At 39.3% G+C, this 17,778-nt stretch overlaps 1 protein-coding gene across 2 annotated transcripts in view; it reads right to left on the bottom strand.

The window, feature by feature from the left end:
- Positions 1 to 15,336, bottom strand: part of SLC5A1 (solute carrier family 5 member 1) — a 36,084-nt gene extending 20,748 nt beyond the window's left edge. The window contains exons 1-3 of one of the 2 annotated variants that reach the window (XM_026859715.1): positions 15,318 to 15,336; positions 8,227 to 8,330; positions 5,961 to 6,032 (exon numbers count right to left, since the gene is read on the bottom strand). In XM_026859715.1, coding sequence (XP_026715516.1) covers positions 5,961 to 6,032; positions 8,227 to 8,313 — 159 coding nt within the window. In that variant the 5' untranslated portion in view covers positions 8,314 to 8,330; positions 15,318 to 15,336. Of the gene's footprint in view, positions 1 to 5,960; positions 6,033 to 8,226; positions 8,331 to 15,317 lie in introns of those variants that run through there. The other variant, XM_026859714.1, reaches the window with a different exon arrangement.
- Between the last annotated feature and the right edge of the window lie 2,442 nt (positions 15,337 to 17,778).

Here is a 17,778-nt window from a genome sequence, read left to right as displayed (position 1 = left end):
TTCCACTCTTTCTATTCCAAGCTTACATTTTTTTTCTCCTTTCCTCAGACTGATCTGCTGATTTTTTCTAGTCTTTTTGCAGACAAACTGTTCTTTTGCTGTGACAGGAAATTTATGTCACTAAGTTCACTCAGTTCTGGATTTTTTTTTTTACACATTTGTAGGAGTCGGTTTGTGCCCTACAGAAATGTAACCAGTTTGTCATAGGACAGATATTTCTACAGGAATGATAAGTGTTGCAACAAGCATTAGCAAATAAGCCAGAGAGATCACTGGTAATAAAGAAAACTTCTTCTTCTAACCTGTTTGTGACAGCAACAGTGTTTTCCCAGCAATGATCCTGAACAAACAAATACCATTTATACCAAGCATTAGCACTGTTGTCCAGTGCTTTCCCTGAAGATGAATAATTAAACTTAAATCTAGGTTACTAGAAACGCAGTCACCAGAAAAGATTAACCACATTAATCTCTGATTTTATTTCATGTGTTCCCTCTCCCGTTTCAAAAGCTTAAAATGCACTGCAAGCAGATCCAAGTAACAAAAGCAGCTAATGAAGAACCTTAAGAACTGCCAGCTGTAGTAAGCTTTGGCTCGGTGCCCGAAACCCCCGGACTTACTGTAGCTTCCATTGACAATGCTGCATTTCCAGCTTTACATGGAGTACGGTTGTATTGAAAGAAAAATACAAAACCAAATCAAACCAAAGCTAAATTAGCACCGTCTTTAGGGCCAGCACAAGGACAAAACAATGTGAATGCAGATACCACATTCACTTTCTAGTTTTTCTTCTCTGAATTAGGGAACACCCAGTGCAGCAGAACAGCAAGGTCAACACATGCTAACAATGGATGAAATTTAAAAAATGTTTTTAACTGTTATGTATACATGGAAAGGTATATCATGGCTTCATATATGGGAAAATCCGTATTACCCTTAAAACTGCAGTGTGGTTAAAGCAAGAGGAGTGTTTATCAAATCTGCTTGCACCCTGCTAGCTGCTGCTGTCAGAGGGGAAAGACATTTCCAATCCACTTTAAGGATGAGGGAAGAGGGCAGATGGGCTCTGGGCCCAAGCTGTCTTGCTGAAGAACTTACTGCTGTGGGGTTTTTGTACTAAAAGTCTGATTATTGGAATTGCTTGATTCACCATTGGTAGATGCTGCAGTACACCTATGCAGGATGGAAAGAATGCTGGCCTGAAACTGAACCATGACAGAGGGAAACACTTTTCTGGAAGTGTTAACTGTTCTCAGTGAATGTGTTAGCGAATTGATTTTAAACACAGATCTAGGAGGAAAGTAAAGAAGAAAGTTGATAGAAAGGAACAAAAGCTTTTAAGAGGGAAAGAGAGGACAAAAAACTGCACTAACCTGAGGCAGACGTGGAACATTAACTGTTTTAAAATCTTTCAAGAGGTCATGTTTTAACAAGAGTACTCTGTTCAGGAAAAGTACCACCACACAGAAGACAGATGATGATCACTATGTTTTTTCCATGTTATTCATTAACCGCTTCACCTTGCTCCTTTCATTAACTTGAGGATGCGCTGACATCCTGGCACTTGCTGTTCCAAATCATATACGATGTACTTTGCAAATGAGTGACCACCGCAGAGACATGTGCGGACTTCACAGCTTATGGCACTTCTCCCTCACAGGACCTGTTAATACATATCCTATGCTGCTCATGTTCGCTTTCCTGTTTGAAAGTGTTAGCCCGTTATCAAACTCTCTTCCCCAGCCCCGAGCACCCCTTGCCTGTGGCCGTTAACCCCTCACAGAGAACAGCAGAACCTCCCTCACGTCAGCATGAGGTCATGAGCCTTGCCCTGAGGTATCACTCCTCCCATGGGGCACCCCATTCTTTGCTTGAGAATTACCCCTTGACACTGTCCATGCTTCTCTTTAACTCACAACTCTTCCCTGCAACACGTGACTTTACCCTGATGGAAGGATGATTTCTCCTACCTGAGCTTTCTGGGATCACCCTTAATCGCTTTCCCAAAGTGCTTACAATGAAATATAACTGCGACCCTTTCAAGGCTCTGACACCCAAAGAAAGAAGTGTGGGGGTTTATTCTGCTTTCCCAATTACTCTGCAAACTCCATATACTGCATCATAGTCAAACTGCATTTACACCCTTCCCAATCCACTAAGCAAGTGAGGTGGATACACAAGACACATCAAATATTGTGTCTCTGTCTTCCAACAAGCTCAACGGCTGTTGGAACAGCAGTCACAAGCAGCTGATCTATACTCCGTCCACCTTTGTCCTCTGAGACAGAAACAACACCTCCCAGATGGGTGGAAAATTCTGACGGATTCTGTAGAAATCTGTTTCACTGAACATTTCCTTTTCTACCAGAACCATGCTTTGATTACTTTATTATTGTTTTAATCTGAAAACTATTGATTCCACACTATTTTTAGCATGGAATTTGACAAAATCAGTTAATTTCTTATTCTACTAAAGAGAAGGAAATACAAATCGTATTTATACCAGAGTTGTCTTTCCTGTCTCCTCACAGCAGTGTCAGGTTCAGCAAGTGGGGAGAATTCTGAGAATATGTAAAACTTAACTGGATGCAGAGACCAGAGAAATTATATCAGTGTCTGTCCTGATAGCCATGAAAATAAGCCATGCAGAAGAAGCAAAAACCTGGTTTAGTTTTTTCCTTATTTCTTAACCTGTCTCACAAAGATCAACACATATGTGACAACAAACGAGCTGAGTTATGTTTCTGGGTAAAGTGTAGCATGTCCTTGACTCTGCATGCTTCCTGATTACTCTTCAATAAATCTTTCTAACCACAGATGGACTTCAGATGCCCAGCAGATACTCTTGGTGCCATTAGCATCTGAGCCTCAGGAACTGATGAGGTGTGCAAGGTAACCCATCATTTTGTGCAGACAGCTCTGTCTGCAGAACTACAGAACCTGAAGAACAAAATTCAAAAGCAGGACAACTTCAAAACTTAAGTGGTTTTTTTTAGAAATTATGCACGAAACCTGTTAATCCTGTGAGAGTGTCTGCTACCAAAGTTGATGTTCTTCAGGAACAGGTACCTCATTTCCTACAATGGTAGAAAGTATTTGGCTGAACCTAACTCCTTCATCTAACAAAAGCAGCTGAAGTTTGGTTTGCAAGGCCCGCTGTTACAAAGCTGTCACTTTCCTTGAGCTTCTCTGTGTCTTTTTTTGAGCTAGTTATGAATATTTTAAAAGCCGTATATGTATTTCTTGAAGATATTTCCCTCAAAGCCAAAGAGACTAGAACCAGTTTATTGAGATTCTGCTTTCAGTCTCTGTAAAAAGACTGTGGAAAGATCACAGTATTTCATACCAATTTCAATTTATGGCAATCAGTGAGAATGTAATTATATACCTTGATCCCTAATTAACTACGGGAACTACTGAGTTGGCTCATCCACTGCACAAGGGCAGTGATTTCAGTGAACTAACACAGAAGTGACCTATTACCTCTGCAGAACAGCCTGAAAAGACTAACTATGTTCTTCGTTCTGCAAAATACTAAGCAACCTCCATGGATTATGCTGGAGCCGACAGTCAGAGCCAAAACTGGACAGATTTGGCCCAAGATAACTGTCTTGCTCCCACTTTATACGTTGAGAAATGGAATCACTACCAAGCAAACTGACTGACAAACATGAAAAATCTGTATCAAAAGTGGGACTAATCTCCAGCCCTTGATTGCCAGTCTCCTCTAGGCTACTAAACCACAGCTATTATATCATTTAAGTGAATAGAATCCCTTATCGCTTTCCCAGGCTTGTCAGTAAGAGGTCCTAATACACTGCTATTGAGCCTCTTTCCCTGTGGGGTCAGAAAAGCCATGGCTGCCCTGTAGAGCATAGAACATAGCACAACCACTGAAAAATAGAATTAGATTAAGAGAATTAAGTTTATGACAAGACTGTGGAAGGAGTTTTTTAAAATTTTTTTCTCTATTCCAGAAAGCAATTCTCCTGAAATTGCAAGGAAGAAATCTGATAAATAAGAGTCCACTTACAAAACAGCTTCCCCCACCCAGCCTACAGTCTTTGCAAATGTATCTGGGCTTTCCAGAACCATGACATGGTCCTGACACAGCACAAAAGAGAAGTCAAAGCACAGAAGTAGTCCAAACACACACACAACATTAGCTGTCGCAGAACTGAGATCACATCTTTGACGGAACTTTCTATACTTTCATTGGTTTCCTAGTCATTTCAGCCCAGTTTGCACTGGGTGATGGACATCCTATTTACTGCTAAACTGTGGGAATAGGTGTTTTGGAATCTCTTTTTATCCAAGGCAAACTTTCCAAGGTGGTGCTGCTGACATGGTATTTAGTTTGTGGTTTGAGTGCTTGCTGTTTGTTTATTCTGAGTGATACCAGGAAGAATAGCAAGAAGGGTTTATTTTTATGGTGCAGAAAGACACTCCTGGCATTCCAAAGGGAAGGATCGAAGGGGTGCTCTGGGACTCCACTGATGACTAGGACTTATCCATGCTGAGCCTGCAGAGTTTGGGGAGGAGAGAGAGATGATCCTAGCAAGCACCACTGCATTGTGGGGTCATCCCTTTTTTCTCCCCACTGGAGGAAGGGAGCTTGCTGAATCTGTTGGGTTTGTGTTGGTAGAGAACTCAACAAGATAATCTTCCCTCGATCTTAGGGGAATCATAAAATCTCGGTGCCACTGCAGCAAGACAGAAGGTTTTTATGGTGAGTCTTTCCTGTCTTGCTTCTTCCACCTTCATTTACATCTGCACAAAAGAGTATTCATATTCACCCTTGACAGAATTGCACAAGGTTAAAACCAGCCCACTGATTAAAGTAACAGTTAAGCAGAGTAATCTGTTTGAGTTTTTTCTCTCCCCCTTAGAATTATGTAATTTGTCTTAAAATAACATGGAAACTTTCTCTTTCCTCAATCTTCCAATGGAACCTGAATTTTCTTACATCAACTATACCAAATGAGGAAATCTTTTACTCCCACTGGCCTTTAATCTTGTTATGTCATTAAGGAGGCAGTCCTAATCCCTTCTAAAGGCAGAGAGCAGCTTCCTGAAGCACAAGACTGAACGATGTATTGGTATTTCTGCAGCCTACTTTGAGAAAATTCCTAAAGTTTTAAACAAGAAGTATTTGCCGTCACTCTCCCTGATCCTGTAACTGAATACATGTGGATGGAATCTTGAATCAAAAGTGTTTATGAAGTGCAAAAACATTTTTGGAGACTGAATGCAATATCCAGAATGTTGAGGATTTCCATTCAAGCACATGGAAGCATGTACAACACAAGTAATACAGAAAATTCAGGTTTGTCTAAGTTTTCTGCTTTTCCAAGAAGTCACATTAAACAGACAATATGGTCTGGAAGAAATAAATAATTGTTTCTAATATTATTTCTGCCAGACTCCTGATGGATGGCTATGAACATGTTTTGTGTCTGTGACTCCCTTTCTCCACCTTGGAAGAGAATACAGATCCACAGAAGGCAAACAATGTAAATCACAGATAATCTTTAAATAAATGCAAACTATGTTTTACTAATAACTTATCATAATATTTCCAGGATTTTCTCCTTGTACAGTCCAGAACTTGTAACCAAAAGTGGAAACAATAGTGAAATATGAGGAAAAATGTCAGGAAATTAATTCTTCTCTGCAATAACCTCAAAATGAGCCAGCTTCGAGTGCAATTAAAGTAATAAATTCAAAATATTAAAAAGTTTTAAAGCAGACTGAAAGGCAAAGCCTTTGATGGCTTTTGTTGTGCAGTTTGCCCTGTGTCACCATGGCTAGAGAAAGAGTGAATTTACATGACATAACCATCACAGTCTCAACAATATTGTAGAGACATCTAATATTTAAGGAGTAGACATGGTCATATGGAAGTGGATGCACATACACGTACATATGTTTTATATACACACACAATATATAGCACTCACCGGCCACCAAACCATGCTTCGTCCAGCCAGGAAAAATCCACCTACTGTCCCTCGGTTGGTTGAATACATAGCCTGGGGAAAAAAAAAAAAAAAAATAAAATTGAATCATATTTTAAGTATAATGGGCAAGCTATACACAGACTAAGAACAAACTACTAGAATGAAAGGATAAAATATATGGGGAGGGTAAAGTGCAAGAAATAAGCAGAGTGACTAAAAGAGCAAGCTTATGATGACGAAAATAATACAACTGAACAACAGTTCTTGTTTCTAGGTCCATATTAACCATTCAAGCTTCATTGCTTCACCTTTCATTACACTGCAAAATGTTAAAATAAAATTAAATTTAACCAAAAAATGATCACTCAAATAAAATCTCACATGAACACTTCATCAGGGTGCAATGCCTTTGATTTCAGGTATCAGAAAACACTGTAAGTTACAAATTCATTAACAGAAAGTGTGCAGCTTTTTTTACTCAACCCTACTGAGCCCCAGCAGATACTTGCAAAAATCTGTTTTCTTGTTGTGATATCAGCATTGTACCCACTTCTCTCTGAAGTTCAAACTAAGAAGCCAACTAAAATTTCCTTTTCACACACTCATTTTGTATTTGTCAAGGGATGAGCTATAGAGGGAAGCTTCCTCCAATTTTTGTTAATGACCCTGACCCAAGTGTTGGATTCCCATTGTCTCCTTTGATGGACTTTGAACAGGCAAATAAAGAAAGACTTGGTAAATTTAGCCAGATTTTTTTTTTCTAATGCAGAAGAAAGGAAGTAAATACAGTAGATTTGCATTTAACTACACACAGCAACCGAATAGATATTTGTCTAATAAAGAGACATTGTTGCAGGAAAGAAAGGTTCCAGGAATTATTCAGCACAGAATTGCCTGACAAACCACGGATCAGCCCTTTTTTGTCACAGACCTTTAATACAAAGTTCAACTACAGCCAGACTTGCGTGGCTCCCTCCCGCAAGGCAGCAAGGTGTTCAGGTATACTCGGGGCTTCAGATTTTTTGCTATGTTTTTGGTGTCTCCTACCATGGTGAAGAGCTAAAGAGAAGGTTGTGTCCGTTTTGTATACAACCTGAAGTTTGGTGCTCTTCAGAACATTGCCAGGCTGCTAGAAAGGGAGGTTTGTTTTGCACCTGAGCTGGGATGCTGCTGGCAAGGAGAGGATTACTGAGGGACAGCGTCTCCTCTCCGCTCCTTAATGGTCAGGTCTTCGGGTGACCGGGAGAGCTTGCCCCCGGGAAACAGAAATTTGGTGACATTCCACTGTTTACAGCTTTGTAGCTCACAGCATTGACCTATTATCTTCAGCCACTTGAGCAGGGAGGTTACCCCAGCAGGCCGGTATCCGCCTTTCTCCACTGCTGTGCTGGGCTCGGGCACTGAGCTCTCCCTGGCACCCTCGGCACGGGCAGCACCGCGTGAGGGCAGGACGCACCGCTCTGCCCAGGTCGCCAACACAAAGTCATTGCCAGCACTTGCCACCCCTGAAACCCTTCCTTCCTCATACTCTCAGTGGCACTGCACCCTCTACTCAAGGTCCTGCTGGCAAACAAAGCCCCGATAATGCTGCCCTCAAATGGCACCTGCAGTGTCGGCCCATCTCAGCCCTCACTGACAGGGATCTCCGTCCCTGGGCTGTCACAGCCACGGCTGCACCTGTACTGCTACACCCCCGTGCTGCCCTCCCGCATGTTGACTTCACCTCCCTTCTCCTCCCTGCAACTCCCTCTTCTCGGTCCCTCCTCAGGCATCACCTCATGCCGCCAACTGTCACCGCAGTCCCTGTGCCCGGCAGTGCCAAACCCTGCTCGCCTCCAGCCCGCCTCCTCGCAGGGGCCCTGCCTGGCCTCGTCTTGCTGACCAGATCTCTCCCACACAAACCCCATTACTCCACCTTCCCCACTGGTGCCATTTCATCCACCTAAACAGATGCCTCCCCGGGTCACCATCCCCTTTCCAATAAATAGCCACATTTTCCCCACCATGCACTTATTAACTATCTCAATTAAGCACCAAAATTACGTTTACATTACATACAATTATACATTTTCATTTACTAAGCCATTTTCCGAAGACCCTATTAAACTACCTGCTTATTAAGTAAAATAAAATAATAACATAAAAAAATAATTTTTTATAAAATAAAATAAAATAAAATAAAATAAAATAAAATAAAATAAAATAAAATAAAATAAAATAAAATAAAATAAAATAAAATAAAATAAAATAAAATATCCCAACCTACCCATAGTCCCACTGCCAGGACTACCAAAAAATAGATGACAATAACAGAGATGTCTGCAGGATTGTTGATCCTTATGTTGGATTCCATCCTGGTTGCTTCTCTGGCTTTCTTCTTCTTTCTCTCCTTATGTGCTTCTTGCAGAGTTCAGGTTAATGATAAACTGCTGTCATCCCCTACGTCTTATATAATAAATAACTTCAGATTCACTTGTCTCCCGTGGGACACAAGTTGAAGCTGCTGCTTTTCCTTGGACAACAATTCTTTCTCAAATATTGCTCCTCTGTTACAGGTGCTGCAGATTTCAGAGTTCAGTCCTGCTGCCAAAGGTGCTCGGGGTTTTAACATCCATGAGCAGATGTCTGAGAAGGAATGAGCACGGAAAGGAGTGGCTTGGCTGCAATAAACCTGCATATTTACCTCACTGTGTGTGAATACTTTTTTTTTTTTTTTAAGTGGTTGTACCTGTAAATCTAGTCATGGAAGTTGTAGTTCTTTTAGATGATGATGGTAAGTAATTATCTGTGAGGAGGAGTGACCTGACACCTGGGGAAAACCCAGGGGTCCAAGGAGCTGGGACAGCCTCTGTGTCATCTCTCAACTCAGCAGCGTTACTCAACGGACAAACAGCCCTGTGTTTCTGGGAAGGAGACAAGTTGAAGCTGCTTACATCTCACACATGGACACAGGTACAGATGGATGTGAACCACAAGACTTAGATCCAGAAGCTTTACTGTGCTGAATTTCAGGGTGTTCAGACCGTGGTGTTGGTTCTCTCTATTGTAACTAATCAGCTTCACATCCAGGTAAGTTCAAAGTTCATCAGAGCTTGGGTCTTGATCTCCCTTTATTTGTTCCTCTGACTTCAGAATTAAACTAACCAAAATAACTGGTCACAAAGATGTGGAACACACTGACTGTAGACAGATCTTCACAGCTCTTAACAAGGAAGCTTCCCCAAACAATGCCTGTGATCCTCTGTTTGGGCTAGAACAGGTCAGAAAAATCCCAGATATTTAGAACAAGAGACACAGGTGCCAGGCACACTTCTGGGCTCTGAGGATATCCACAAGTCCTATTTCCTGCTCAGTATTCAGGAATCATTATTCATTTACAGCTGACCAGGCTGCGTTTTGGGAGTAAAAATGTTACCCTGAAGTTCCACTGAGCAGAAGAAGCAGGACAGTACATAGAAAGCACAGCAGACTTGACTGATCTTGTAGTCGTTATTCCCTCAGGAGCTGAAATTGAGGTATGGAGCTCTGTTTGTTGGCAATTAATTTTTCTCAGGTAAACTACCCTTTGGTAATTGTGGGTTATAAAAAGCATCAAAGTCTAAGAAGCTATAATAAAGTGTGGTTACTTATAAGAATAAAAGAAAAATCTCACTATTGTTTGAGCACCTATACTCTTAAAAACAGTCCTGTCTTCTGATAGTTTAGGCATCTCTCCCAAAACACATTCTTCAGTTTGTCCTACAGGACTGTGAAGTGTTAGCTTTAAATCCAACAGAGAAAAAATTAACCCTGGAAGCTGCTGAGCATCCAAAATTCCCATTAGCTGCAACCTTCCCTGCTGTGTATTTCAGAGGAAAATAAAAGACTTATTTACTAACCTTAATTATCAGGAAAGAGTTTGCCTAAGATAGGCTGTAGATGGCACTTCTTTACAAAGATTGACACAGATTCCTATGGGTCCTTGCAACTAACAGAAAGTTTGGCTTTCATTAATTCCATTTCTGCATCATTCTACAGAAGTCAAGCAAAGAAAACATTAGACAGGAGCTTCTCTACTATAACATGCGTTATGTTCTCATCCAAACCTCTGTGAAAAAGATCTGAGGCTCAAGAAACACCACAGTCTCCTGCCCACACCTCCTAGTGTGGCCACATCAACAAGACACCAAGTTTTGAAACAGTAGCAGAGAATCAGTGTCTAAAAAATAATAATCATACAGTTCCTATCTTTATATACAGTGGAAACAAACTTAATTCTGTTTTCTCTCTAAAGGCCACACACCCAAACCAAACATTCTCCTCAAGACTGTCAAAAAGGGGGAGTCAGCTTTGTCAAGGCTCTTAATATCTCATCTCCACATCCTCATATTTGCAATACAAGAAAACTCTTATAAGCATTATAGTCATCAGATTGTTGGTGTATTAAATGAATCACTTCCTTAATTGAATGCATATAAATGGTCTCTGAAAAGTCAGCCAAGTTCCCAGATTTGAAAGGCTGAACCTACCTTTGTATTAAAGCTCTCAAAGATAAGCATGAGTAAACCTCATGATGTGAAGAGTGAGCTTCTCAGTCAGGAGATAATGATAACCTCTTTCTCACACTCAGCTAGCAAAGTGCTTCAGTGGGTGTTCTCATCATCCTGAAGTGTCTGGCCATGCAAGTATAGGGCTCCAATACTAGAGAAAATGACAGTAATTTGATATATTGAGGAAATTTCTGTACTCTTTCCTGTGAGCCAGGCCAATTCATTTAAGTAAAAGAGATTTTAATGCAAGCGAGAAAAACTATTAGTTTAAGTAACATAACACAGTGACTGTGATCCATGGATTGCTCCCCTCTGGATGAAGTCTGATGACATGTAGCTTATCATGAATATATCTGTTCATCCCTGAATAGACAAAACAGTCAATGGACAAGAGCACAAACAGCTACAGAATGGTTGTAGTAACTTGCTCAAAACCACATACCAGATTACGGATGGAGACCGCAGAGAGTTATGTCATGGATTTGCATACCCAACTGTATAACTGCAAGGGCTGGCAGAGGCACCACTGTCCTGTGGGGCACAGGGCAGGTACAAGAACGATGCAGAAGCTGCAATTGCTCTCTTGCATTAGAAAACGGGGCTGTAGCATAGAAAATTTGAGACTTAGAGCCCTTGCTGCCAATTTGTCTAGTCTCTTAAAAACTTGTGTGTAAGTCTCCGTCCTGAAGATGGCAAATGATAAAACAAACAAACCACAAAGAAAGAGCAAGATGCATTAGTATGCAAACTACCTCCCACAGAGGAAATCTAATCTTTTCTCTGACATTCCTCTAAATTTCTTAAAAAAGCAAGCAGGTCTCTTGTGGGGATGATCTTCAGAAATGCTGATTTATACAGAGCATCCTTTGTACAATTAATAAAGGACAAAAACGGACCAAAAAACGCAGTTATTTTACTTGCAGAAGGTTATATACTACTACATTAGTTAAGTCTCTCCTCTTCTTTGCTGGTTTCCCAGACACACAGTACAAACTTAGTGAGGAAAGAGATCATACTTGCAAGTGGACAAAATATAAATTCAAAGGCTCTCAGCAAAGTTTTCCTAAAATGGTCCTAATAATAGAGGACGGCAGTTAGCGTAGGAGTTAGGAGGATTATGTAGCACCTTTTGTTTGATGTCACAAGTTCTTTTTCTCTTTGTGCAATCTCGTTTAAGTGAGAAAAAGTTGGGTCTAATTAGAAGAATTAGCCACAGAAGGATGACAAGAACGTTGAAAACTAAAAAGTAGAATCCATAGAAGAATAATTACTAAAAAGAAGAAAGATCCAAACTCCAGTAGGTGTGACGTCGATGAAAAAAAAATCAGTAGGAAAACAGGTGCTTTCCTAAAAGGTTATCAGAAAGAAAGCAAGGTCATTCTATTCTTATTCACTTACAGGATCAGATCAAGAAACCTAAAAACCTACATAATTATCAACAGACAAAAAGATAACAAGATGAAAGTTAACACTTTCTAGACTAATTTTTTAATTAGAATCTCTATGGAGGAGAAATATCAGAGGACATGAAAATAGGTTTATATGAGGATAGACCAACAGAATTGAAGCAAGGAAATACATTCAGTTCTTCAGCAGCTGATTAAATTATCTCTTTGTAATCACTAAGTACACCCAGCACTGCAGTATATAAGCATTGCCAGTGTTATAAAAACAACAGTCCAAGGACTGTACTCTTCCTACAAGATAGGCTAAGACAACAAATAAGTTATCTTTATTTTTTTCTCATTAATGTTTTATTTATTCTTATAATTCGGGAGATTAATACGGGAGGATTAGTGGCAAGAGATGGGTTCAAATTTTTCCATTTGGACTAATAATGCTGAATAGCAGATTAAAAAATCCTCCCCAAACCAATGTAGACTGTCATCAGATTTAGCCACCTGACAGCAGGCTGGATTGTTCCCCACAAGCAACTTCTTCATTGAGTAGTATTCTCATTAAAATAGAAGTATGATTATTGTCTCATAGACTATATAACATACAGTGTATTTATTATCCTCATGATCTAATCATATGTATATGTTAGAGGCTTGCTAATCTTTCTCGGGACCTTCCTGCCTTTCCCCTAAAACAATGTTTCCAGAAAAATAGTTTTTAGAGATCAATACATGCTGATTTGTCACTTCTACTATAGCTAATATTATATAATAGAAAGAATTATCCAGAGTGGCTACATAATCATGATCACAACTCCCACAAACTTTTGTTGCCACTCATGTTTCAGAGATGCTTTGGGGAAAATATCTCCACTGCATAAAATACAGGAGAGAACTGAACAGGAGATGAGCTGCTGATGCCCCTTCCACTGAAATAATTCTCCAGTTTTTCAGGTGACCTAATGAAAACCCTAGTTGTTCATACTCTATTTTGCTCAAAATAAATGTAACCACTCTTGAATAACAGATGGGCTCAGCCCTTGTGGGTATGTTTTGATTGCCCTACAGCCTTAAGCAGCAACAAATATATTATTATTATTTATTGTGTTTGACAGGTTAATTTGATTAAAGAAATCTAAGTGGAGGAGGGAAAAGGTCATAATCTACTAATGCAATAACCTAATATGTATGTCCAATTTGCTCTGCAGGGTCCCAGGGGCTCTTCAGTTAAGCCTCTTGTTTGCACAGTGTTTGGTTGGAAAATTGAATGAGGAAAAAATCTAAATAATACTGTACAAAATACAATCTGAAGCTTTGGAAAACCAGTATGAACAGAAAACATTGTTGGAGAAAACCCAGGGAAAATATTCTTTAAGGAATCTGGACTGAAAGAGATAGAATTCGCATTTGGCATGAACATCTTTTCGCTATGGGAGCAATGAAATGATCAGAAACAGGGAACAGTGAGACATGGGAATCCCTGGTCAGGATAAAAGAATTGCCTGGAAATGCTTCCCTATTAGGGGGAAGGAAAAACTAACAAACAAACAAAAATAACCCAACCAACAACAAAAAAGTTCATACAGACATTACGGTTGGGAAAAAAAAAAAAAAAAAAAAAGATATAAATGGAAATAGCAAACAAAAAGAATGTAAAAAAATATAATAATATTATTTGAAAACAAAAAATATTGATAAATTAGCAGATACAATTTTGCAGAAGTATCTTTTGGTCAGACTGAGTTCTGACAATCTAGAACAGAACAGAGGACACGTGTTATTTTGGCATGAAATGGAGATCCCTTCTGAAGTCATTTCTTATTGATCTGCCAACTTATAAAATCTCAAAGCCAAAAAACTACTTGTTCTACAGTTTGAATCTTTTTAATCAACTTAACACTAACTATTGAAGTTATTACAAATCTACTGCTTCTGACATTAGGGCAGTAGCCTACATCTCTCTCCAGGAGAAATGCTGGCCTAATCTGGTATCTTAGAAAGTCCAAAAACTTTCCTAGAGATATGAAGAGTAGTAATGAGCTATGTATCCTGAGCTAAATGAACACATGGTATAAACTAATGAAGTGTTTTCTTACTTTAACAATCACTGAGGGCAAGGCACGGACAGGCTTCATAAAGGGTCACGAACATAGGAATTGCTGTAACTGCATATCACCTCCTGAGGTTCTGGTACCTCTAACTGAACTCCTAGGGCAACATCAATGGAAGTAACATTGCACTGACCGCTACAGTGAGGCAATAAAACAATTCTAAGACAACCATGTCTTTCCTTTTAAAAGACTCGCCCTTCAAATTCTAAGTTCTGTGGAAACTGGAAGACATAAATTAAACTATAACCCAGAATGAAGTGAGAGGCTCAGCACAGCAGAAATTACATATCTCAGTAGCTGTAACAAAGTTATCACTCTTATTCGAAGCTTTGATTTAGACTATTTGTTTTTGCTAACATATTCTTTTTATTCCAATTGTGACTTTTTATTCCACTTAATGACTGTACATATCTGATTAAATCAGGTCATGAGTTTTACAGCTAGCCTGGTGAACAATCAAATTCAAGTAGCTACATTCATTCTCTTCAAAATACTTCACAACACCTGATAGCGTGCGAAGTGTCAGCCACAGCAAAACTTCGTGACTACTAAAACTGAAACCTCAATATACATGAATTTTATAATTTTATTTGTGCTGTCAAAATAGATGCAAAGATTTATGGAATGAATTTAATAAAATCATTCCTCCTTTAAATCTCCCCTTTAATCAGTGTGATGCAGTCTTTGGATAAATTTTAATTATTATTTTGTAGAAAGCTGAATGTTACTAGACAGAATTTTAGTTCGTGGACCTCATAGATGAATGTCTTTGTACATTAGATCTATATTATTTCAGTTTGTGGTAGACATGTTTACCGGTACACATAGTGTGTGGATTTATGTGAGGATTTTTCCATGTATATCAGAAGATCAGTGCATGATGAAAAGATGACATATTAGGGGGTGTGGATAATTTCCAGGATTTTGGCTGAGGCATAAAGTGGTCACTTACATTTTTAAATGAGTGTTTGATGTCACCAGTACATTAAAAAAAAAAAAAAAGAAAGAAAGAAAAACACTTGATCTTTACAGGTGCTGTGAAATTTGTTTCCCCACATTGTGATGTAAGGAGCTAAACTAGAGAGACGGACAAACAGATAATTAAACATAGTAGTCCCTTTATAGTAAGAAAACTCTTTAAAATGTCTTAAAATAAATCAGCTCTCCCGATTTTGACACTACTAAACCCCTCAGGTAGACAGGTTGCTGATGTTTTAGACATCACGTTTAAAACTGTGCTGAGAGCGCTTTTAATTTGAAACAGGGCTTAAAGCAGAGGCAACAGTCAAGAGGACATCGGCATTCTCAATGTTATCACACTCGTTAAAGGGGACAGAGAGGCCGATAAGAATGCACTACTCAGACACAAGAAGGAAAATATTTAGGAATACACTGGCTTCAAAAGTCGTATCTTTCCTGTTATCTGACAATTCAAAACACCAGAGAGCCTGACTGACTGGATGAGCAGGTATTCCCCAAACCGCTACAGAATGCAGAGAATACAGAGGATGAAAGTGATGCTCAGTTATGGATGTTCTCCATCAGAAGAAATATTCTGCAGGCAGAAAACCTCCTGGAGCTTTCTGTGCATTCCTGAAACAGCTATCCTAGGGTTAGCATCAGTAACTAACAAATCACCATTGTATAGTTCTTTCTTTCTCTTTAACAGTGTCAGGCTCTTGCTCCAAGATTTGTTAAAAAACTAGCCTTTCTACCAAAACCAGCCATCAGAGTTATATATTTCATTCAACCCACTGCACAATCTGTAGCTGAAATCAATACACATTTATTGTCATATTCCAGTTTATTCAGTTCAGCAGTGTTGAATGCTAACACTGACACTCCCGTGTACAGGATAATTACACCAGTATTGAAAGGAGGGGAGAAAAACTCTTGGAACACTTTTCCTTTCCTCCCCACCCCCTCAAAAAACCCCACCCCATAGAAGTTGTCATATTGGTTCCATGGGGGTTCAATATCTTGAAGGATATGACTAGCAATTAGGAGTGGGAAATCGATAAGAGCCTAATAAAGAACACTTATAGCAGCAAGATGTATCAACCTCACCTATTTGTCAAATATTACTACTGACAGAAAAAACTCCTATGGGCGTCGATAGCTTTTGACAGCCTGTTTAACTGCCAGAAAGCTCAAGGCCCAGCGTGATCTGTAATGGATACATGGAATAGGTCAGAACTAAATCAAACTTACTCAGCAGCTATACTTATTCTGCTACTTACACTTGCAGTAACAATTTCTATGCTTTTCCCCCACACCTTTGCTACACTAATGTAGTATGTAGAATCCACGTGGGGTAATCTATCAGAAATAAGGACTATTGAATAAAGCTTTCAATAGCCTAAGATGTACTAAAGATCCTTAACGTGAACTGGGTGGTAACTGGGCAGGGAGGCTAAGCACTGATGACAGGTTCTCTACACTTGCTTGCAGCAAGAGAAGGCAGGCAGCTTTAAATTACCCTTTACTTTCACAATACTTCAGGTGTGGAACTTCTGTGATTCAGGTGCAGTTGCAAAGTGCAGTACACTATGTTTAAGAAGGGTGTGTAAAATTTGGAACGTATTTTTCAGTGTCAGTTAATAAGTTTCTTATCATCAGGGCATTGCTTACAGAAAACTGTGTTGAAGACTGTAAGACTTACCTATGTAGATCAGGTTGAGCACTGAAGTGACCCCAGATAAGAATGTACCTTCCATTGCCATCCAAACAGATCACATCCAGAGGGACTACATAACTCTGGAATACAAACTCACAATCTACTCTCAGAGATTAGTCCCAGAACAGCAAAAATCTCTTCTAACTCCTTAAATGTTGGTGATCCTCATTTAAACTCATGCAAAAGAAGTGTAAATGTTTTGGGAACATCATGCAAAGATCACTGATAGAATGAGAGATTCACATTCCAGGACACTCTGGGTGTAGCCCAGAGGGACAATTAGAGTTTCCATCTGTGCTCGAAGATAAAATTTGATCTGAATACTTTAGATGGTAAGCAAACCACACATTTATTTAAAAAAAAAAAAAAAAAAAAAAAAAAAAAAAAAAAAAAAAAAAAAAGAGAACTACACAAATCAGGCCCTTTTGTTGTTAGGAGAAAAAACATCTGTGTAAATAAACATGTACATCTGCTGGAAAACCATAGATTTGTAACTTGTTGGAATTCTTTCCATATCTAGAAATACTCATTTTTACACCGTATTTCTACTTAGAATAATTCTAAGAGTAATAGAAGTTTCTATAAGAAAGCTGAGTCTCCAAAATACAAAACATATCAAAAGCTATTTTTACGTGTTCATTCATTAGAAATTATCTCACTTGACTGAAATAGTACTTCAGATGTACCCTTCTCAGAGATCACAAGGGGTAGAGAACACTAATCATGCCCGTACAATCACAAACTGAGTAAGAGTGGCTATTATTTTACTACTTGTTAATGATTCCTTAAGAAGTCAGAACAACTGGCAACAGTAGAAAGGAGACTTATTTTACCACATGAGGCTCTTTTCATCATGCTCAGATGCTTCAGTGAATCTGAACATAGGGTGCCTCACACCGTGTCAGAACTGAGGTGACCCTTATTGAGGAAATCACTGTTAAATAAAATCCATCAAGACATGATTGTTCAGCGTTTTGGGGACAGGAGGAAACAACTTTCATTGTCAGAGGTGACAAGAGTAAAGCTAACTCCCTACAGCTACACAAAAAGAAGCCTGCTACTAATACTCGCGCATCCATAGCAACGGCCCAACGAGTTTCCACA

Source organism: Athene cunicularia (assembly GCF_003259725.1).
Source record: "Athene cunicularia isolate RWA chromosome 15 unlocalized genomic scaffold, athCun1 chr15_part1, whole genome shotgun sequence".
NCBI classification, from domain to species: domain Eukaryota; kingdom Metazoa; phylum Chordata; class Aves; order Strigiformes; family Strigidae; genus Athene; species Athene cunicularia.
This window is presented reverse-complemented; position numbering and strand designations above follow the sequence as displayed.